Consider the following 24,347-nt stretch of genomic DNA (forward strand, 5'->3'; position numbering starts at 1 on the left):
TTTATTAAACAAACCAGATCAAGTAATAATATTCAGCAAACCTTCTAGTAGTCTACTTTCTTCAATCTGTCTCTCTTCTCCAGTGGGTTGGGCTAATCCAAAAGAAGTGAAAACAAGGGGGGTGTTCTGAAGACAGACTGTTACCTGTGAAACAGCGGTGCTCTGAAAACACCCCCATTAGCAATTAGTGCTTTCCACCTGATGAAATGAACGCGGCAAAACCAATTTTTTTTACAGTCTATGGGCAAAACTGATTAAATGAACGCGGCAAAACTGATTAAATGAACGCGACAAAACTAATGAAATGAACGCGGCAAAAAATCGACCAATCAGAATTTTGGTCGAGCCAGAACGCATCGACCAAATAATCGACTAATCGACTGGGAGATTACAGCCCTACTGCGAAATATAGGAGAGTTTGAGATTTTACTGGGACGTCACGTCACGTGCCCCAGTTAAAACGCCCATGAGTTGAACGTCATGACTGTCACGATTCAGCGAAAAGACAAAATGCCAAAGACTTCATCTGTGTGGGAGAACTTTGAATTAAGTGAGGACAAGACAAAGGCAGTGTGTCAAATATGCAATTTGAAACTGGCCTACCACAACAGCACATCAAGCTTGAGAAATCACCTGAGTTCTGTAAGTAGAACGAGCTGCTTTTATCCGCCATCAGTAATTTTACACGTGATAAAAAGCGTGCACTTAATTTTCTTGGAAAATAACGTTACTTGCAAATACGGCAGTTATTGACGTACAGTAAAAACGTAGCCTACTGTAGCCCAGCCTAATAATAATTTGTCTATAGGTACCATCCTCAGGTATCGCGTTCGCAGCCATCAACATCCTCAACCACACCAAAAACTTCACAGCAGCTCCTACAATTCCGAAAACCAATAACGGAGAAAAGAAAGAGAGAAATAACAGTTGCCATAGTGGAGTTCATCGCTGTGGATATGAGACCCATTAATGTAGTTGAAGGCGAAGGCTTCAGAAAATTAATTAAGAAGATGGAGTCCGACTACACTGTCCAGTATTTCAAACGCCCTGTCTCTAAAGTACAGCGATCTGCTATCGTTGCAAACTCAACAGCCTTGAGTTTCACAACGGACATCTGGACCTTGGTGAGTATGGAGGCGTACATGGCTGTCACCTGTCACTTTATAACTCGGGAGTGGGAACTCTCTGACTTCGTTTTGGAAACCAAAGCATTTGAGCTGAGCCATACGGGAATCAACATTGCACAACAGCTTGGAGACGCGGCGGACGCCTTCGCCATTCCAAATTATAAGCGAGTAGCCGTTGTTCACGACAATGCCAGCAATATGAAGCTGTGCACAGAGATGCTGAAGAAAGAACCGGAGAAATGGGGCAACGTTCAAGGGGTCTGCTGCTCAGGACACACGCTACAGCTGGGCATAAATACAGCTCTAAAACAGGACAGAATACGTCGCACAGTTGCGGCTGCCAGGAATCTCGTGGGACACTTCAAAAAAAGTGCAAAGGCTACAGCTGCTTTGAAAGAGAAACAAACGCAGCAGAACGTTGTAGAGCACAAACTAATTCAAGATGTCGCTACTCGTTGGAACTCTACGTGTGAAATGCTTAACCGACTGGTGGAGCAACGATGGCCAGTGACAGCTGTTTTGTCAGATCCCAGCATCACGAAGAAAGGAGATTGCACCCTTGACTTGACAGCAGACCAGTGGAAACTGGCACAGGAGGCAGCAGAAGTACTGGGGCCCCTAATCACACTCACAGAACTACTTTCACAGGAGGCAAACTTATCGTTGTCTGCAACAGTGCCAATGCTCTTCAACCTGAAGAAACGCCACCTGTCACCGGAGGAGGATGACAGCCCTGCCATCAGAGAAATGAAGAAGACCCTCGTCACGGAGATCGAAAGCAGATGGCAACTGTTAAGTTTGGAACCCGGCAGCATCTACCTCCTTTCTTCAGCACTAGACCAGCGATTCAAGCACCTGAAATTTCTTGAGAACGAGAAGAAGGACCTGGTCTACATTGAGGTTAGACTGATATTTTAGATTTAAATTAGTAAATAATTTAAATGTAATTTAATATGATTATTATGCCACACTAGGCTACTTTATCTTGTGTACAACGCATAGATCTGACTAAGCAAATGCTATTGGATTTTAAGGTTGTCCGCCTGGCTGAACATCTGCACCAGCAACAGACCGTTCCGGAGATGGAAGAGCTGTCAGCAAGCCATGACGAAGAGGAAGAAGAACACGGAGACAGCGCAAAGAAAGAGATGGAGCAATATTTGAAAGACACTACTAAAGTACAGTCGGGCCCACTTGCATGGTGGAAACAAAACAGTGACCGCTACCCTAAACTAGCATTTGCAGCCAAACACCTCCTTTGCGTTCCGGCCACTTCAACTCCATCAGAGCGGATTTTCTCAAAAGCTGGCTACGTCGTAAATAAGACCCAAAGTTCCCTTTTACCTGAAAATGTTGACAAACTCATCTTCCTCGCACACAACATGAAGAGAGTGTAGGTAGACTGCAACATGTCCTGACTGTGATTTATTTGAAAGTTTGACCTTTTCTGTTTATTGAAATGTGAGCTGCGCTAATTACGCTAACCAGCCTAAAATTTGTTTTCGCATTAATAATTTTGAATTACCTTGTTCTGTTTACAGTTTGTTTTATTCTATATAAGGGAATTTATTTTAGCCTATTTTATTTAAACTGTTCGTTAATTGAAATGTGTGATGCTGTTATTGAAATTGTTATTGCTACCGTGTTCTTTATTTATTACAGTTCGTTCATTTATTTTTCGTTTTTCTTTATTTAAATTTAGTTTTTCTTTATTTAAATCTACCCCACTGTGTCAGTAATTTGTTAGTGAGAAAAATATTAGACTACCTTATTAAAAATATTGCTTAAGTTAACAGACCTGTGTGTGTGTGTTTTATATCACTAGTGTCCGTTCTCGGGGGATAAGCCCTGCTCGCGTGAGGTGCACCGCTTCCCACTCGCACTGTTCTGTAGTTTATTAAAAATTTATTAATTCTGAACGTGTCGAGTCTCACGTGTCTATCTATATTGCACCAAATACGACACTGCACTCCCTTGTGAAATCGTTTGGATGAACGGTTCTCGAAATAATATCAAAATGCAAATGGACAGACAGACACATAGTGATTCCTGCCTTTATTAGAGATAAGAATATGTTCAGCCCCCTCTCTCCGAATATTCGATGTTCATTACTACCGAAGCTTCGAAGCTCAAAAAATGGTATTCGGACCAGCCCTACGAGAAATCTTGTCATATTTAAGTCTCGCGAGATCTCGTGGCAATTAATTGTTAAAAAACTTTATTATTGTTAAATTGTTAAAAGCCATTAAAGCTCAATTGAGATATGTTACATAAACGCTTATGTAGTTTCAACTTGTTGCTAAAAAATAGAGATGAACTTGAGTAGTCTTTGTAAATTTATTTTGCCTGTTGTTAATATGCTGTTGCTTTAAAAAGATACAACTGGGATTATTAAGATACACTAAAGCAGAAATGTTTTTTATTCAGGCGGTTTAGAATGTTTTATTCTATTTAAAAAAAAAAAATAAATAAATAAAAATAATTATTTTGCATGCTACATTCATTACCTGGTTATTTACCTTAGAGGGGGTAAAGAGGGGGTAAAATTGCAGAAATTACAGTATTTAAAAAGTGTTAAATAAGACAGTTTGTTCAGTTCATTGCTGTAGGCTAGATATAGGCTAATGTTTAAAAAAAAACATAAATAAAACAATAAATATATATTGGTTCTGTATATCGGTTATCGGGCACATAAACATGCAAATAATTGGTATTGTTTATGAAGAAAAAAAACTTTACTTTCAACCAGCATTACTAAAAATGTTTCTGGAACAAATTATCTATCCTGTCTTTAAGTAACGTTACTCAAACAACTGTTTAGAAACAATTAAACTCCTCTAGCTAATTTATATGTTGCTCGTATACATAAGATATGATTTATATTAATTAAAAAATGTTTGCCAGGTTTCATTATAAAATGAAAACACAACACAATCTTCACAAATTGCAATGAAAAACCAGTCTGTAGCGAGTTTACGTTCCACGAGCGTAGTGAACAACATCCGTCGATTCATTTCTGAGTGATTCACTAAATGAACTGACTCGTTTAGTCGTTTAGATTTAAAACTCCCCTAATAAATGATAAAAAATGAATGTACTCACTGTCTGAAACAGCAGAATTAAAGCAGAATGAACATCTGTGTTCCACGTCTCGTGTTTATGTTCCCTTCCCTCGCTCACTTCTCTTCTTCTCCTAGACTCGGATGTGTGTCATTGCTTCGGTTGCTCGAGCGTCTCTACTGGCGGAAACCAATCAACATTAAACTATATAACATTCATAGATTAGAAAAGATACAAGACAATCAAAATAATTTCTGTTATCTTGTTTGAGATTATACAAACACTATCTATCTCCCCAAATATGTTTGATTTGGGATAAATAATCAATCTTCAAATATCTAAGGAGCATCTGTATTTACCTTCTGGACTCTTTCAACTGTTCTGTGTTACTGATGTTGTTGACTTTAATATAAATCTTGGCTTTATTTTAAAGTTAGATGGTACAAGTTTAATTAATAAAACATGTGAGAGAGTTATTAAATTATATGAAGATTAGGTCACCTTAAAACAGCTTAGTGTAAGTTTTCTGATTTAGATTTCTCCCAATAAAAATAAAATCACAGTCTGATAAACAGTGATTTAAATTTTGTATCTAAGCAATGAATGTTAGATGACTTAATATGGTTTCCGCCAGCAGAGGCGCTCGAGCAACCGAAGCAATGACACACATCCGAGTCTAGGAGAAGAAGAGAAGTGAGCGAGGGAAGGGAACATAAACATAAACATGAGAAGTGGAACACAGCCGTTCATTCTGCTCTAAATCTGCTGTTTCAGACTGTGAGTACGTTTATTTTATAATTTATTAGTAGTGGTGGGCAGATCGAGGCTTCGTAGTAGAACACTGAAAAAGTTCAAGCAAATATGCCGTATTGTGTCGAGGGTTCGAAACTATCTGACACCCGTCTCCACGCTGACCCCTAGTGGTCAGAACAGTGTAAATGCAACACAAACCCCGACCAAACATGCTTAAAAAACACTTTTTACAAATCTAATGCAATTTTTTTTTATTGAAATAAAAATATTTCAAATGCAATTATCTAATTATCTAATAAGATTATCAGTTGGCTATATGTTCTTTTATCAATTGTCAGGGTTTGTTTTGGTAATTCTATGAATGGCTCAGTTAATTATGCTATTAACTACCATTATTCATTTTAATTATACTAATTAAAACGTCTACAAATGTATACAACTGACCAGAGATAAGGTAAAACCACAGACACTTGTTCATTTGTTTCTCAGTGCATGTAAATCATATGTTAGAGCAAAATAAAAATCAGCTAGAGGAGTTAAATTGTTTCTAAACAGTTGTTTGATCAAAACACTTAAAGCTGAATAACAGAGAGTGATTGTGATGATCATCTGCTAAATGAGCAACAACGACCACAATTCACTCCTTCAGTCAGTGAAGCTCCCACAGCCGTTCATGAGAGTTTAAATGCTGGGGAATATTCCCATCTTCCCACAGGAGAAGAAGCAGCAAGCAGGAGGAATTACTCCAGGAGAAACTACGGACATACTATTGTAAAGATGGAGATTAAGGAAGAACCCTGCAGAATAAAAGATGAAGATACAGAGGAACAAATAGGTTGGTGTTTTCCTTCATTCTCTTTAATGACTGATGAGGAACATTAAGATGAAAACTCACATTTCCTCCTGAGACCCAGGCTTAGACTTTATCCTCTGTAGAGGACATTATATTTTAGCAAAATTCTCTAAAATCTTCATACATGTCACAGTCCTGTAAAGAGCACATTCAGGGCTTTTTAGAGATACCAAATGTAAATTATAAATTTGAATAATTACACAAAATGTGTATAAATATATATATACTATACACACACACACACACACACACACACACACACACACACACACACACACACACACACACACACACACAGGTTCATAGCAACCCATCCAAAATCAGAATCCAAATCAGGCATGGGGTCAAGTTAACAACCGAGCAATACAAATTATGGATAAAAAAATCAATACGCCACTATCACTGTACCATCCTTAAAGGGATAGTTCACCCAAAAATGAAAATTCTGCCATCATTTACTCACCCTCAAGTTGTTTCAAACCTGTAAGAATTTCTTTTTTCTGCTGAACACAAAAGAAGATATTTTGAAAAATGTCTGAAACCAAACAGTTGATGGACCCCATTGACTTCCTTTTTTTTTTTTTTTTTTTGAGGTAGTGTAGTATGTAAATTTTACGGGTAAATGTTATTGTGTATAAAGGCCCAACCAGGGACAGGAGTTGTTTATATATCATGTTTATATTGTTTTAAATTGAAATAGTGAAGTATGTAAATTCTGTTGTGTCTAAAAGCCCAACCAGGGACAGGAGTTGAAAATTTGCATTTGCTATAAACTTTTTATGCAGCACTTCAGTGACAAGCTTGCTTTGACACTATGTTTGTTTGCATTGTCCCTGTCAAACATTTTTTATTTTATTTAATTGAAACCAAGAATTATCAAAAATCCCAAACACTCTCAATCTCAAATAGTCACTCACAATCTGTCTGGTACGACAAACTAGACCAGACAAAACTACGACAATATGAAGCAATAGCGAAGAGGTTCGCAATCTCACACGATGGCACAATAATGGCAAAGGTTGAGTGTTTGGGACGGCCCTTATATCTGGACCAGGTGTGGAGGTGAACAAATCACAGCCTCAAGCAAATTATCACAAGAAAACGCCCAAATAACTCAAAAGTTATTCAAAAGACTCAAAAAAAAAAAAAAAACACTCAAAAAAGTTTTTGGTTCTCAGGAGGATATAACAATGCATCTAAACCGAAATATTAGTAGACACTGTAGTAAACTGGATTTGTGCTAAATTAAGAATGAACTTTATGTTTATGTTTCTCCTGATTTTGGGGAATTTAATGTTGATTTTAGACTCGATGGAAGTGAATGACGACAAACAGCATCATTTCACTAATGAAGATGGAGAACCGATATATAAAAATGAAGACAAACAACATCTGTTTCAAGAATCTCATAATTTCAAAAATGAAGATGGAAATGCAGTCGTTTCAAAGACTGAAGAAAATTTCATACAAAAACAAGCTGGAAAATCTGGAGACAAAGGATTTTTCACCTGCTCTGAGTGTGGACTGTTTTACGTGCACAAATCAGACCTTAATAAACACATGAGAATTCACACTGGGGACAAACCGTTCACGTGCACTCAATGTGGAAAGAGTTTCACTCAGAAAAGGGCTCTCTATGATCATCTGCGCCGTCACTCTGGAGTGAGATCATTCAGCTGTGATCAGTGTGAGAAAACATTTGTTGTGGAATCATATTTAAAATCACACCTTAAAGTTCACACTGCTGTGAAGCCTCACTTTTGTTCTTTCTGTGGAAAGAGTTTTGCACTCCTGAAGTATTTAAAGCAGCATGAGCGTATTCATACTGGTGTGAGACCTTATATGTGCTCTGACTGTGGGCAGAGCTTTACTACAAACACAGAGTTAAAAAGACACCAGAGAATTCATACTGGAGAGAAACCGTACAAGTGTTCACACTGTGGGAAGAGTTTCTCTCAGTCAGGAACCCTGAAAGATCATGAGAGAGTTCATACTGGAGAGAAACCGTATCATTGCTCTTCATGTGGGAAGAGATTCACACAATTATCTACTCTACGGACTCATGAGAAAAATCATTGCCCAAAGTTGCTCATTGCCCAAAGCTAAGTATTTTCCATTTGCTTTTCTGTTTTGTCTTGGGATGCCCATCCTGAAGTAACTAGAGTACGTCAGCTCCAGTTTGGATCCAGCCTCTATGAAGACTTAAGATGAAGAAAACTCTGAATCAACATGAACCAATGCTACAATTTTATATCTGAATCATTTGTTTACAATATGTTCACATTACTTCAACGATCTCATTGTTTCTGCTTTAAATAAATACATTGTTAGCTAACTGTGTGGTTTGTATATGTACATTTCTGAAATGCATAACTTCAAATTAGTAGTGAAGTTTGAACCTGGAAGACAGTTTGATCAAGCATTGCCCTTCTCTTTTCTCAACCGCTGTAACATGATTTATAAAGATATGATTCAACTTTACTAACCTTCAAACACTTGTTTTGCATTAAAGTAAATCAGACATCGATTAAAAGTGTGAATGACAATGAAAACAATGGAATAGTTTGCAAAATCAGAGATATGAAGGTTTCCCTAAAAACTCACATTCTTTTCAAGCAATCAGATCTCAAACCAGATATTTTCGGGAGTACTGTCTGCACTATTAATTGCAAATAATCGAATAAGATTTGTGTGTCCAGAGTCCAGACATGGCAGGAATGCAGTAACAGAGTTGACTCATTTAGCCCGGCTTCCAGAGAATATGTAGCCTACTAATTTTGTAATTAATTAATTTTCTCAAACTCAAGTACATTAACCATTTATATTTTGTAGAATAAGAACTGCAGTTTGGACTTTATTTTGCTGTTCTCTTGATAACTGTATGAGAAATGAAGGTCAATAATGCATTGCATGTATCCGCTAACTAAACATCTGTTTCATTAATTTCATAATGATCCTTTCTTCGTGAAGTCAAGCAGCAAAAGTTAAGTGATAATGTGCAAATACTACTGGCCCATTTTGGGATGAACTGTCATGTCACTGTTTATAACACAGAGCGTTCATCCTTTGCTGGGACGCTTAAAAAAAATATTGGGGACAAAAATTAAGAGTATAGCCTACCCACTTCTCCAGGCACCACTACATCACTGCGTCTGAAAATGTACAGTTCTTCAAATAGCAGAGTCAGACCAGCCAACCTGTATGCATTTTGACATCAAAGTTGTCACTCTACACTACGCAAAAACCTGGTGACGCCTCTGTGCACGCGCAGTCCTCAAATCAAGCAACCGCATATCGTCCTTATCCTGGCTCACTTCCAACTCGCACGGATCTCTCGCGAATCGTCCTCACGGATTCAATCGCGGTCGGGTAGTTCATGCACTTGCTCCAGCCACTTCTCTCTCTCTCTCCCAGCACGGGTGTGTTTCCTCCACGAGACTGCTCAGATTGCGCAGGACGCGTTGCTATTCACGCTCCGACATCCCACTTCTGCCGCCAATGTAACGTCTGAAAAGCGACAGACGAGCAAGGCTCCGTTTCTGAACTTTTAATCAGAATGCAAAAATAAATGCACCAGCCTAACACACTCGCTCGTTTCTCTCTCCCCAGCCTTTTGAACTCCCACATTAACGCTATAACTGCCGGTGCAAATTTAAACAGCAATTTCACAACAATTATAAAGAGTCTGTGCGCTACTATATCATATAATACACAAATGGGTAGATTTATGTGTGGGGTTGGGTTACATCAGTGGTTCCCAATTCCAGTCCTCGTGACCCACTGCTCTGCACATTTTGTATGTCTCCCTTATTTAACACACCTGAACCAGATCATCAGCTCATTAGGAGAGACTCCATGAACTGAACTGAGTGTGTCAGATAAGAGAGACCTACAAAATGTGCAGAGCAGTGGGTCACGAGGACTGGAATTGGGAACCACTGGGTTACATGTTCAAATGAGTCAAAAAAAGAAAAGAAAAAAAAGTAAATATGTAAATTTATGTAAATGTAAAATTATGTAAATAAAATTATGCTGTGCTGATGAAATTGAGAATCACACTCCAACATAGCCTGGCTAACGTCAGACCAAGTCTCATTGAGACTTGGTCTGGGAACTACGTGCGCATTTTCTCGTATTTGAGGCGTGGTTTACGAATGCCCAGAGCCGTTTATTGGGCGCTATGAATGTCTATCAAATGCGCCTGTATGTAGCTCATAGCCAATCGCTTCAATTATACCAGATGACGTATGTAGAGTGAGAGAAATTCGACGAGGAAAAAGACGATGGGTCAAAGATTTATTTGTACACGATGGCGTTTAGCGAATATTACCGTTTGTGAAAGATAAACATGAGGGTAGAAGGTAACGTCGAGTCTGATATAAACAAACTGCTTCGGTGTCGTCATCATCTTGCTGCTCCCTCCCCGTTCTGTGATTGGTTCCCTTTTTCAGGGGAAAAATTGTCCCATGGTGTCCAGACTGCCTAGCAGCGTGAATAGAATCGCGCTGCGAGCAAGGCAGTATGGGGAAACCCAGGCTAACTCCAACATGTCATAAAGGCAAAATTATAACCCAATATATAATTTCATCATGACAATAATATTTCCATGTCCAGGTATATGATTTTATCATTTCATTAATCTATTTTGTCACTATTTCAACCAGATATTGTCATCAAACCCTTCCAATTACAAATGAAGTGCTAACTAGTTATGATTCAGTACCTATTGCAATACAATAAAGTGACACTAGCAACACTCTCACATATTTTGCTATTCTATCTGAGCTTTTTCTCCATTGTTGGTATAAGTAGCAGTTGGTGGTAATAGACAAGAAATGCCCAGTTTTACATCATCATGCTGATAACGTTTCTTTAGACGTTCAGCAATCCTGCAGCCTGAACCACTGTAGGAAATCCACCCTTACAAAAAGATGGAGAATCAATAAAATGAAAAGTGTTTACTTAATCACTGACCAATGATAAAAGTCAATCTATTTACCACTAGATGCTGCTTTGCCACAAACACAGTGCATGTGCATTATATTTTCATAACCGATTTCCATTGTTAATGTCTGCTTATATGAATTGAAATACATATGGTGCAGTTTTAGTTTTATTAGCTTTCTTGTAGCTCAAACAGTAGAATATGACACTAGCAAAGCCAATGTCATGGGCAGGGATGATATCATGGTCACCTTTAATGCAAAACAAGTCTCTTTGGATAAAAGCAGCTGTCGATTACATAACTGCAAATATAACGTATTATTTATTACTACACACTTGGTAAATGTTGCACGATGTTTAACCCCTTGATTGTGAGTACATTTATTCATTGTCACAAGTTCTGTTCCTTTTTATTTCTCTTTGTCTCAAAATTTACATAACATTTCTTAAAATGTAAGAAAGTCTTTTCAATATGTTCTCAATGCATCATTTTATAACTCTGCATAAATCACAGTATTTTAAAGCAACACTAGTTTCATGAACTATTACTGACCCTGCAAAAAAAAATGATTTGACAAATGATCAAACTTAATTACTGATTTTTGAAAATTACCCTCTTAGATTAATGAAACTATTCCTGAACATGTACTTTTGCTCATTTAGGCAACGTCAGGCAATGCTTTTTCTTATGATTCTGTAGATTAGATAATTGGGTGAAACTCTTCCCACATGAAGAGCACTGGTGCGGTTTCTCTCCAGTGTGAATCCTCTCATGATCTTTCAGGTTTCCTGACAGAGTGAAACTCTTTCCACAGTGTGAACACTTGTACGGTTTCTCTCCAGTGTGAACTCTCTGGTGTGTTTTTAAGTGGCTGGATGTAGTGAAGCTCTTCCCACAGTCTAAGCACATATAAGGTCTCACACCAGTATGAAAACGTTCATGCTCTTTTAAATTTTCCAGTCGTGAAAAACTCTTTCCACAAAAAGAACAAAAGTGAGGTTTCACAGCAGCATGAACTTTAAGGTGTCTTCTTAAGTTTTGTTCAAAAACAAATGTTTTATCACACTGATCACAGCTGAATGATCTCACTCCAGAGTGACGTCGCTGATGATCTTCAAGAGTACTTTTGCACCCGAAACTCTTTCCACACTGAGAGCATGTGAACGGTTTTTCTCCAGTGTGAATTCTCATGTGTTTCTTAAGGTTTGATGTATTTGTGAAACTCTTTCCACACTCAGAGCAGGTTAAAGATCCATTGACTCCAGTTTTTCCAGCACTTTTCTGCATTAAATTCTTTTCAGTGTGTGAAATGACTGCGTTTCCATCTTCATTTGTGAAATGAGGTCTTCGAAACTCATGTTTCAAAACATTCACAGCCATAGGATCTAAAATGAATTCACATAATTCAAATAAAGAAGGACAAAATTAGAAACAAGAAATAAGTTAGAAAATGAAATATGATACCAAAATTTTAGGAGTCAGTACCGATACCAGTAAATAAATTACATTAGTTAATTATTTTCAAAGTCAACATTTTGGTGTTCGCATCAAATTAAATTGACAAAAGTCATTTTATATACATACAAATGTTAAATGCAAGTAAAGTTATAAAATTAAACCATTTATATTTTGAAAAAAAAAAAAAGTTAATTATAAAAATTAAAACTAAAGACACTCCCTTTTATAAACAGTGAAGTTGAAACTTCAGCTCAGCACAATCTCTCTGACTGAGTGAAAACGGCCGTTATAATCAGAACTTTTGTCTATATCACACAATGAATCTCTTAATTTCATAGTGTTTATACTTTGTTGGTTATGACGAAATGATTTTGCATGCAGAGCTCACGCTGCACAAACTCTGGCGTACTGACCTTATTCACAGCAGCGCCATCTTTGATTTATTTATAACGGGAATGAAAGCGAGGTTGTGAGGGATAGACATTCATCTCTTCAGTGTGTTGTACTGTTATTTCATGTGTTTTTCGATTGTTCTGCTGATGAAACACTACAAAAATATCTTTATGACAATATGAGTTGTAGAAAAAATGATAAGTGATCTTAAAGCTTTATTCAGTTTCTTACAGCAGACGCCTTTGAAAACACGGCAAGTCTTTCCCTAGCAGCCTTGCTTTCATACCCGTCGCTGCACTGCTCTGAATGAGGTCTATTGAGCGGATTCTTAATTTCTGACTAACTTAGACGCCTCTGATTGGCCATTGCGTTCACATGCTCAGCAAACTTGTCTGTGATTGGCTACACCACTCAATGCAGCAAAACAATTGTAAATAGATTTTACGCTCTTCACAGAAATACACACAGGAGTTACGTTTTTTAAATGTAAGTAAAATATATATCAGTTTTCATCTTAATGTTCCTCATCAGTCATTAAAGAGAATGAAGGAAAACACCAACCTATTTGTTCCTCTGTATCTTCATCTTTTATTCTGCAGGGTTCTTCCTTAATCTCCATCTTTACAATAGTAAGATCGTAGTTTCTCCTGGTGTAATTCCAACTGCTTGCATCTTCTTCTCCTGTGGGAAGATGGAAATATTTGCCAGCATTTAGCAGATGATCATCACACTTACAATCACTAAATTATATTCTCTGAATAATATTCATCTTAAAATGTTTATCAAACAACTGTTTAGAAACAATTTAGAAACTAGAGACTTCTCTAGTTGATTTTTATGTTGCCCTTGCATCAGATATGATTCACATGTATTAAAAACTGTTTATCATGATTAATTAGTTCATTAAATAAAATGAAAACACAAATCATAATCTTCACAAATTATAATGTGAAAAAAGTCAGTAACAAGTTTACATTACACAAGTGTAATAAACAACATCCGAGTGATTCACTAAATGAACAGACTCGTTTATTCGTTTGGATTTATATTTCACCTTATAAATAATAAAATGAATATATCGGGGCCAAGCGCAAAGACGACAACAAACCATGCCAACATGTCTGGGAGTGTTAGGCCAACTGCAACAATGAGCAATTACAGACATTTTAAGATGATTTTAGGAAAAATGGGTGAAAAAATCATAGTCACTAATAATATGACTTAATGGTTTGTCACTTTTGACCAATAGGTGGCGCAGTTACGAAATTGATGTGGTGTGGTCAGAGTGAGGTGACGATGAAACATACAATTGTCAAGGCACTGCAGAGATAAAGCCTGAATAGTTATTTTGGCATCATGCCTCAACTTTGCTGCTGCGGTAGCCTATATGAAAATGGTTTCGTCTATCGACACAAAATCCATAACTTTTTGTCAGCACGGTCTGGAGATGATACGATTCGGTTTTGGTGAAAATCGAACGAAAGGTCTAGAAGTTAGAAAAAGTAGGTTTTAAAAGAAAATAAAGATGGCGGACAGGAAGTTTGGCTGACTTTGGCAATATTGGTATCTATGTTTTCGGCATAACCCAAGGAATCTATTAAAGGTGAACTAAGTAACTTTTTTTACCTTAACTGAACAGCTTCGGAGTCATTGGAATGGTTATATTACTTATTTCGGGTTGAATGGTGGTCGTTTCGCACCCCCCTGGTGCCCGTGAGCGGAAAATACGCACTTGCAACTTTGGGGCGGCGGGCCGCCGGCCGCCGCGTCAGGAAGTCTCGCGTGATATCAGGTCTCGCGATGTAAACAATTGCTTTACGGCCAAAAGAAATCTGCTAAAATGCCGTCATTATTGCGCTCCCTCACGCTGTTCGAACCCGAATGAAGAAGACGTTTTAAAGAATATCCCATCTGCTTTGATGTCGTTGATCTGCTAGCCTCTGGTGTCTGAGAATAGCCAACGAGTTTTTACAACAGTGTTGTCAAATATCTATTCCGAAGCTGTGGGGGGAGCTCTAGAGAGAAACCTGCGAAGCAAAAAGCGAGAATACAGTGAAGAAATCCCGAAGTTACTGAATGCAGCTTTAAGACCAGTGTCAAATTTATTCAAAAGTTATTAGCATTTTTGGAAATTTTGTTACACAAGGTGGCGCTGCCCCGAAACTTTTTGAGTACCCTCAAGGCATGGTGCTGATGACTCATACAGAGTTTCGTAACGATACGCTAATGCGTTCATAAAGTATAGCATCTTATATCACAATACTGTATTGAAGTCAATGGCAATTTCATGTTTTGTTCTATTATAGTGCCAACAAGAGTGCACAATCCCACAATTTTTTTGTGTGTCCTCCGAGTGAGTGTCCTCCCTATGTATGTGTCAGTTTGGTCATTTGGTGAAAATAACTCATTTTGTTTTGGAGTTATAGACATTTATATGTATAAAAAAAAATGTACCCACACCTGACTGTTTGAATTTTCTTGCCACTTACTAATAATACTTTGACATTTGGGCATTAGCATATAGCCAACGACCTAGGTTTCGAAACTTCCTACAGTAGTTTCGTCTCGATCGGTCTAATGGTTTCGACGATATTGATAAATGTTTTTTAAGCGCTAAATCACAACCCTACACAAACCGTAAGGCGAAACCTAGCATGTTTGGTATCCTTGGACTTGGCAAGGATTCAGGAACCTAATGAGATGACTCCAATGAAAATAAGTCAACCACAACCAGAGTTAAGCATTTGAAAAAATAATTTTACCACTAGGTGGCGCTGGTTCGAAACTTCTCAGGCTCCTTCAGGGCATCGTACTGATGACCCATACCGAGTTTCATAGCGATACGTTCATACGTTCATAAAATACAGCATTTTGGTACAAAATAAAAAATGGCCGACGCCTAAAATGGTCGATATGGAAAAATTGGAAGTGAATCGACTTGGCATGATTCCTTGAATCTAACGAGACCACTTTTTAGATTTTTGGACAAACTGTTCAGAATTTATAAGCATAAATAGCCATTTTTCGTATCTCCGGACCAGTAGGTGGCGCTGCGCCGAAACGCAGCATATAGCTTCAGGTCATGCTTGTGATGACATGTACCAAGTTTGGTCTGAACACAAAGCATTGTGGAGATACAGCCTTACGTCTGTTTTCGCAAGCGCTACATAAAATTAGTTTGCGCGGTATTCAAGAGCGGTTTGACGAATCGAATGAATTCCACATTTGTTTGTCGGCATGGTCTGAAGATGATCTGTTTCCATTTTTGTGAAAATCGGAGCAACGGCCAAGGAGGAGTTAGAAAAAGTAGGTTTTTCTGAGAATTCAAAATGGCGGACATTCATGACGGAAAATGACATGCAATCGAATTGTCTTGAGCGAAGGAATCAGAGGGAGAAAGAATTTTGTTTCTAGCCCTTATGGTTCAAAAGTTATTAGCATAAACATGAGTGAAACTTTGGACAGTTGGTGGCGCTAGAGGGATTGAGTTAGAGCCTCCAAATTTGCAATGGTGACAGTTCAGACTGCCCTCTATCTGTGTGCCAAATTTCAGAACTTTCACTCAAGCGATGGCATCTGATGAATTTAAATATATTTATATATGTATATATAAACGAAAAGAAATATGGTTCAATCACAATTTAGCAGAAATCTAGTTTAATACTAGTATCTAGTTCTGGATGTATTATGTCATTTTTCTTCTTAGTGTTCCTCAGTAGTCTTTAAAGTGTCGCTGTTATGCTTTTTCGAATATTACCTTCCATGCAGTGTGTAATATAGCTGTCTGTGAATGTAAGTCGAAAGTGCACGATAAAAAAAAAAAAAAGGAGACTCATGGAGTTTGTTTTGACACGTGATGCTGCACTGACCGGGACACTTCAGATGTGGATTTAAAACATACAATGAAACAGTGTGATGTACAGTACACTACCGTATTTGTTTTCATATCATTATGAAGTAATTAATTTGTTGATTAGATGCTGCATTAGTGAAGACAGGGTCCGAAAGTAACTTTTTGGCTCACCTGCCACGGGGACTGGTAGATGAAAAAAATTCCACCAGCCAAGCATATTATTTTTTACCAGCCAAAATAATAAACAGCCTTTTTTTTTGTCACATATACATTCATTTTAGTACATTTAATTGAGATAATAAGGTATTATGTTGGACAAAAAATTGTCCAGAGCAAAATTTGAAATGTAGCCTATAATAAAAAAAAAATCTATATATTGATCAAAATGAGAGAAATATATGAAATATTACTATCATTGGGGTGAAATAAAAACATGTTTTGTCAGTTTTGTTACCGGACTGATGTGGAAGGGAAGGCAGAACGTACTCGGTTACTTATGTAACCTCGGTTCCCTGAGAGATAAGGGAACGAGTATTGCGTTGCAAACGCTATGGGAAAACTCCTTTTCTCGAGAAAAGAACGGCCATGGTGTGTAAAGCAGAAGCAGCCTGGCTAGCGACGGAGTATGCACGATCCGCGAGTGCTGAAGACGTTCTGCACGGCTTAGATGGGTGAGCAGCCTTTGCTTCCAGTGGCGGGAGCTCCGTCAACAGATGAGAGCGTTAAGAGGCAGAAGAGCGCGCACTGAATATTTCATATTTTGGTATGAACATTCACTTAGCCTTTTGAGATTTACTTGCCAAACGGAAATTCTACCCGCATTTGGCGCTTGGCGGGTGTTAATTTCGGACCCTGAGTGGAGAACAGCAGTATGTTTGCCGTCGAGGCTGAGAGGACGCTAACATTAGTACCTAAAGTGGTTAAAGTGAAAAAAACACACGCAAGTCCGACCCATGTTTAATGTCACGATTGTTACCATCTATTTACATTAGTTTATATCCATTAGTTCACTTTTGTGCATTCGTTATGCAGCGAAGTTACATATTTAAAGCTAGTGATGTGAGAAAGCAAACTGTATTGTCATGCAGCTGACAGAAACATATAAACAAATCAGAAAGAAATGCATTTGATTTTAGTTCTTTTATTGTCACTGTAACATATTTTGTTATTTTGATAAGATAATCATCAAGTGCTCTAAAATAGACGTCCTTCCGATTGAGGTTCGGGTTGAATGACTAGTTCTTCCAATGTTTCATCATCAGACTTGTGCTTGGATTGATATGGTAAAATCAACGCCATTGTTACTGTCTTTACAGTGTGTACAATCACTGAGATTTAGGAAGCCTCCGGAGCTGAAGTTCAGTTATGGTAATGTGCGTTTCTTTTCCGATACGCGCTGTAAGAGAGGTAGACCAATCACAACAGACTGGGCCATCTGACCAATCAGAGCAGAGTAGATTGCGGAAAGGAGGGATTTAGAGAGACTTAATCATTGGATGAGTCGTTTGGGAATAACTGAAAAATGTGGTGATGATGTGCAATGCATATTATGAGAAAATAAAAGAGTTTTTTGACCTTTGATGCATGTAAAGCTGTTGTAAGAGATTCAACAAGGAGCCTTTAAAATAGCATAATAGGGGCACTTTAAAGAGAATGAAGGAAAACACCAACCTATTTGTTCCTCTGTATCTTCATCTTTTATTCTGCAGGGTTCTTCCTCAATCTCCATCTTTACAATAGTTTGTCGTAGTTTCTCCTGGAGTAATTCCTCCTGCTTGCTTCTTCTTCTCCTGTGGGAAGATGGGAATATTCCCCAGCATTTAGCAGATGATCATCACACTTACAATCACTAAATTAAATTCACTTAATAATTTTTAGCTTAAAGTGTTTTGAATTTGATCAAACAACTGTTTAGAAACAATTCGACTTCTCTAGTTTATTTTTACGTTGCTCTTTCATCTAAAACTCTGTTTATCATGATTCATTTGTTCATTAAAAAAAACGAAAAAAAAAACCAAATCATGATCTTTACAAATTGTAATGTGAAAAAACAGCCAGTAAAGAGTTTACATTTCACGAGCGTAATGAACAACATCAATCGATTAATTTCTGAGTGATTCTCTAAATGAACTCGTTTATTCGTTTGGATTTACATTTCACTTTATAAATGATAAAATGAATGTACTCACAGTCTGAAACAGCAGATTTAGAGCAGAATGAACGGCTGTGTTCCACTTCTCATGTTTATGTCCCCTTCCCTCGCTCACTTCTCTTCTTCTCCTAGACTCGGATGTGTGTCATTGCTTCGGTTGCTCAAGCGCCTCTACTGGCGGAAACCATATTAAACTATCTTACCTTCATAGATTAAGATATTTATCTTGGCTGATATTATACAAACACTTTATCTCAACACATGTGTTTGATTTGGGATAATAAATGTAATAATAAAACATTAAAATATTATTTATTTGTTACACAGCTGATATCATAATAGAGCATTTTTGGAAAGGCCTATATTTAAACTTAAAATAGCCGCTAAGGAAATGTTTTTGATGCTGATGATTTGAAAACAAGCTGAAGTTTAGATGCTTCCCTATTATTGATATGCCTGGAGTTAAGAAATACAGCAAGAACTTTCAAATGTACTCATTGTTTACTTGATCTATTTAAACATTACTTCAATTAATGATATTCAGTTATGTTGCATATTGGATTGTACATTAAAAACACACACACACACACACACACACACACACACACACACACACAAAAAACAAAACAAAAAACAGGAAAATAAAGGAAACCGTAGGAAAATAAATGTTCTTATAATGCAATGAATTTAATGCAAATACTTTGAAAAGAGCTTTTATTTGCTAATCAAAATGAGTGTCATCATCAGTGGACTTATACATGGTATTAAATGTCTTTATTCTTGCTGTGGACAAACTCTGCAATGAAATCAAATGGATCATCAGTTATTGTAAACTTTAGTAAAGTGACAATTGAGTATTACCCCACAAGAAGAAATGGTGTCTGATGTTATAACTAACCCAGTGACAAAACTAAAGAAATGACAGAGTTTCATGTTTAGCATGTAAATGCAACATAAGAGAAAATAAGTCTGTGTTCATGTGTTCTGTTATTATAATGATATACTGTACCGTAAGAGAGCAAGTGACCTGTTAATGTCTTTAATAGGTGTGCGCTCAAACTGCTCATTAGTATGTGACCCGCTTTCCATAGATGGAAATATGCTAAATAAAAATGTACCGGTCCAACAGAATACAGAGGGATGTGTGTGTTTTTCCCTCTATAAAGATTATTTAAATTTACCAGTTATCCTTCAAGAACAACACTATGGGATTGAGCCATATAGGGCCTTTAAAATGAAGAAAAGAGTAGTTTATTAAGAATGAGTATATAGATACTTTTAGAGTTACAGGCACACAAACTTTAGAAAAATACTATTTATGGCAGTCAGACATGAAAGTTAAAAAGTATCTATTTCTAGTTTCATAATTATTTGTTCTTCAGAAAATGTGTCCATTGATAATGTGTACCAGTTTACTCATAGAGCCACATTGAGATCACTATATCTCTGGAAAGTAATCCTATTGGGCCTTAAAAGTTAAGAAACCGAATGAAAAGTTAATCTATAATGATATTAAGATGTTTTTTAATATGAGTTACAGGCCATTTGGACACGAATGACCCACGTGTTTGTGTCTGAGAACCTTTAATAGATCTGTTGTACACATGTTTAACTGTAGACACTGAAATGACATATGCTGTGTGGTACAGTACAAATATTTTGAGAGTCCCTTGTTATCCTTTCCAGAAGTTAAAGGATACTACGTTGCCAAACGTAGATTAAGAGCCGATTCTTCATCCATGAAACCTTGAAATGACTGAGAACGAAAACAAATGCCGCCATCTAGTGTCAAATCTGTGGAATTGTAAATGTTCACTTCATACAGAAACACTGATTTACCCTGATGATGAGACACAGAATCTGCTTCAAACGAAGAGGGAGAATAAAAGCAATACAATAATTCACCTTTATTTGTGCTTGTTGAAAATGTTCATTTAGAGACCTTCAGCTTAATGCTTTTTCTCATGAGTCTTTAGATTAGATAATTGGGTGAAACTCTTTCCACATGAAGAGCACTTGTACGGTTTCTCTCCAGTATGAATTCTCTCATGAGCTTTCAGAGTTTCTGACAGAGCAAAACTCTTTCCACAGTGTGAACACTCATAAGGCTTCTCTCCTGTATGAATTCTCTCATGTGTTTTCAGGTTTCCTGACAAAGCAAAACCCTTTCCACATGAAGAGCACTTGTACGGTTTCTCTCCAGTATGAATTCTCTGGTGTTTTTTTAAGTCACTCGATGTAGTGCAGGTCTGTCCACAGTCAGAGCACACATAAGGTCTCACACCAGTATGAATACGCTCATGATCTTTTAAACTTTGCAGTAGTGAAAAACTCTTTCCACAAAAAGAACAAAAGTGAGGCTTCACAGCAGCATGAGTTTTAATATGTGTTCTTAAGCCTGATCCAAAAACAAATGTTTTATCACACTGATCACAGCTGAATGATCTCAATCCAGAGTGAGAGCGTAGATGATCTTTCAGAACTCTTTTTGTTGTGAAACTCTTTCCACACTGAGTGCATGTGAACGGTCTTTCTCCAGTGTGAACTCTCATGTGCTGATTTAGGTTTCCTTTCCGTATGAAACTCTTTCCACACTCAGAGCAGGTGAAAGATCCTTCGACTCCAGTTTTTCCAACTCGTTTCTGAGTGAAATTCTTTTCAGTCTGTGAAATTATGTTTCCATCTTTATTTCTGAAATGCTGTTTGTCTTCATTCACTTCCATCGGGTCTAAAATCAACATTAAATTTGAATTGCTCAATTGAAGACGGACAAATTAAAAACAAAATCAGGAAGGCCCACATGAGCAAAATCTAGTTTACTACTGAGTCTACAAGTATCTAGTTTTAGATGTATTGTTATATGTCAGTTTTCATCTTAATGTTCCCCATTAGCCATAAAAGAGAATGAAGGAAAACACCAACCTATTCGTTCCTCTGTATCTTCATCTTTTATTCTGCAGGGTTCTTCCTCAATCTCCATTTTTACAATAGTATGTCAGTAGTTTATCCTGGAGTAATTCCTCCTGCTTGCTTCTTCTTCTCCTGTGGGAAGATGGGAATATTCCCAGCATTTAAACTCTCATGAACGGCTGTGGGAGCTTCACTGACTGAAGGAGTGAATTGTGGTCGTTGTTGCTCATTTAGCAGATGATCATCACACTTACAATCACTCTCAGTTATCCAGCTTTAAGTGTTTTGATCAAACAACTGTTTAGAAACAATTCAACTCCTCTGGCTGATTTTTATGTTGCTCTTACATTGAATTTTTTTTTTTTTTTTTTTCATTAAATAAAATTAAAACACTAATAATAATCTTCACAAATTGCAATGTGAAAAAAAAAAAAAAACAGTGACGAGTTTAATGTTTCACCAGCGTAATGAACAACATCAGTCGGTTCATTTCTGAGCGATTCACTAAATTAACCGATTCGTTTGGATTTAGATTTCTCCTAATACATAAATAAAATTAATGTACTCACAGTCTGAAAACCAGCAGATTAAGAGCAAAATTATGTTGTTTATGTTCCCTTCCCTCGCTCACTTTTCTTCTCCTAGACTCAGATGTGTGTCATTGCTTCGGTTGCTCGAGCGTCTCTTCTTCTTCTTTTTTTGGCGATTGGCAAACAGCTCTTAGGTGCATTACCGCCTCCTTCTGAATAGGAGTGTGGGTCTGAATTCCACATCGCTAAATTCTATGGAATAATCCTGTTTCTTTCAAGTACTAAAAAATACATCTAAAACATTGTTCCCCAGAATTTCTTTGCAATATATCGGTAACATTCAATTTGATCTTTACTTCCGCTAACTGTTCTATAAGTGTTTGTCATTCCTGATTGTATTTAGGACAATGTTCTATAACATTTTCTATGGTTTCTTGATTACCACATTCACAGTTACCATCAGCATGTTTTCTCATTGCTAATGTGCTGTTCAATCCTGTATGACCATTTCTCATTCTTGAGACAATATCCTCCTCCTGCTTGCTTCCTGCTCCATCCAACATTCTTTTGAATTTTATATAGATGTCTGCCTGTGCTTTCATTGTCCCATAAATATTTCCATATACCCTTAATTTTGGCTTTAATCATGCTTTTAATTTCTGCTTTGCTATATTGTACTTGAATATGAATGCGGTCTTGCTTTGTTGCCTGTTTAGCATATTTATCTGCAACTTCATTCCCCATTACTCCTACATGGACTGGGACCCACCCAACCCAACACGTTGTTGACTCCTGACTTTATCATTCTATTCACTAAATGCACTGTATCATAAACAATATCTTGCCTGGATTCAGAGTGCAGATTCTTTATACTTAGTAAAGCTGACCTTGAATCAGACCATATCACTACACCTTTCGATCCATACTCCTCCACCCATAATAAAGCCAACCTTATAGCAATGAACTCAGCTGTATACACAGCAAGATCATCTCTAATTCTATTAGCCTTAATCAGTTTTAATTCAGGGATTGCATATGCAACCCCACTCTTTTATTTATTTTTGATGCATCTGTACATACCTGAATATTATTTCCATATTTTCCTCCCACATACATTTCAAATGTAGGCTACAGTTGCTCGAGCACCTCAACTGGCGGAAACCATATTGAACTATCTAACCCTATAGATTAAGATATTTATCTGTTATCTTGGCTGATATTAAACAAACACAATTTATCCCGCCACATGTGTTCGATTTGGGATCATATATGTAACAATAAAACGTTAAAATATTATTCTAGAAATAACATTTAATGGTGACAGATGATTTACCATAAGAGCATTTTTGATTACGACTATGTTTAAACTTAAAAATAGCCACCAAAAGAGTATGCAGTTGTTTTTTATGCTGATGATTTGAAGACAAGCTTATAGGGCTGTTGAGAACCAGAACTAAACTAACCTGAGCCTGAAGTTTAGATGCTTCCCTATTAGTGATATGCCTGGAGTTAAGGAATACGAGAAGAAATATCAAATTCACTCATTGTTTACTTGATCTATTTAAACACTACTTCAATTACTATTAATTAACAGTATTCAGTTGTGTTGCATATTGGATTGCATATAAAAAAACATTTTTTTTAAATCAATTTTGACCTCACTAATGCGGCTGAGTTAGTTTCAGTGTGTGTAAATGTTGTTTTATGCTCATTTTTCTACAGTTGTTGTTTGTTGTATGGTTGGATTTCAGCTCTCAAAAGATCTGATCCTGAATCAGCATGAAAAGAGATCTGAGCGACCGGATCTGGATTCATGATATCTGCCGCCATCTAGTGTCAAATCTGTGGAATTGTAAATGTTCACTTTATACAGAAACACTGATTTATCCTGATGATGAGACACATAATCTGCTTCAAAAGAAGAGTGAGAGTAAAAACAATAGAATAATTCACCTTTATTTGTGCTTGTTGAAAATGTTCATTTAGAGACCTTCAGCTTAATGCTTTTTCTCATGAGTCTTTAGATTAGATACTTGGTTGAAACTCTTTCCACATGAAGGGCACTTGTACGGTTTCTCTCCAGTATGAATTTTCTGGTGTCTTTTTAAGTCCCTCAATGTAGTAAAGGTCTTCCCACAGTGAGAGCAAACATAAGGTCTCACACCAGTATGAAGACGCTCATGATCTTTTAAACTTTGCAGTAGTGAAAAACTCTTTCTACAAAAACAACAAACATGAGGCTTCACAGCAGCATGAACTTTAAGGTGTCTGCTTAAGTGTGATGCCATAACATATGTTTTATCACACTGATCA

At 37.1% G+C, this 24,347-nt stretch overlaps 3 protein-coding genes and 1 long non-coding RNA gene across 5 annotated transcripts in view; 1 reads left to right on the forward strand and 3 right to left on the reverse strand.

Annotated features, from left to right (window-relative positions):
• Positions 1-3,105, forward strand: part of LOC311277852 (zinc finger BED domain-containing protein 4-like) — a 3,521-nt gene extending 416 nt beyond the window's left edge. Inside the window, exons 1-2 of the mRNA XM_084388314.1 lie at positions 1-2,027; positions 2,162-3,105. The exon at positions 1-2,027 is cut by the window's left edge and continues 416 nt beyond it. Of these exons, the coding sequence (XP_084244440.1) occupies positions 957-2,027; positions 2,162-2,524 (1,434 nt within the window). The 5' untranslated portion in view covers positions 1-956 and the 3' untranslated portion in view covers positions 2,525-3,105. The remainder of the gene's footprint in view (positions 2,028-2,161) is intronic.
• LOC311277853 (uncharacterized protein) overlaps positions 1-24,347 on the reverse strand; it is a 32,276-nt gene that overhangs the window by 7,298 nt on the left and 631 nt on the right. The window contains exon 1 of one of the 2 annotated variants that reach the window (XM_084388315.1): positions 4,230-4,365. The exons of the other annotated variant lie outside the window; for it this stretch is intronic. The gene's annotated coding sequence lies outside the window, so the exon portion shown is untranslated. Of the gene's footprint in view, positions 1-4,229; positions 4,366-24,347 lie in introns of those variants that run through there. 2 annotated transcript variants of the gene reach the window in all.
• On the reverse strand, positions 10,895-18,757 carry LOC311277867 (uncharacterized protein). The gene is made up of 4 exons (XM_084388339.1): positions 18,632-18,757; positions 18,114-18,232; positions 13,151-13,270; positions 10,895-12,123 (listed from the first exon to the last, which is right to left on the reverse strand). The coding sequence occupies exons 2-4, from the start codon at positions 18,169-18,171 to the stop codon at positions 11,393-11,395; spliced, it is 909 nt and encodes a 302-aa protein (XP_084244465.1). The 5' UTR covers positions 18,172-18,232; positions 18,632-18,757; the 3' UTR covers positions 10,895-11,392.
• On the reverse strand, positions 19,293-22,281 carry LOC311277872. Its single transcript, XR_014625336.1, has 3 exons — positions 22,074-22,281; positions 21,517-21,636; positions 19,293-21,322 (listed from the first exon to the last, which is right to left on the reverse strand). It is a non-coding gene; the product is annotated as an uncharacterized lncRNA (long non-coding RNA).

The sequence above is a fragment of the Rutilus rutilus genome (genome assembly GCF_951802725.1).
Source record: "Rutilus rutilus genome assembly, chromosome: 18".
Taxonomy (NCBI): Eukaryota; Metazoa; Chordata; class Actinopteri; order Cypriniformes; family Leuciscidae; genus Rutilus; species Rutilus rutilus.

What these genes read in the sequence shown, in the direction of transcription:
- LOC311277867 (XM_084388339.1), bottom strand. Translation starts at nt 18,171, where the DNA reads ATGGAGATTGAGGAAGAACCCTGCAGAATAAAAGATGAAGATACAGAG. An exon ending in AGATACAGAGGAACAAATAG is followed by an intron (nt 13,271 to 18,113) that starts GTTGGTGTTTTC and finishes ATCTTCCCACAG; the next exon opens with GAGAAGAAGATGCAAGCAGT. An exon ending in AGATACAGAGGAACAAATAG is followed by an intron (nt 12,124 to 13,150) that starts GTTGGTGTTTTC and finishes AATTCATTTTAG; the next exon opens with ATCCTATGGCTGTGAATGTT.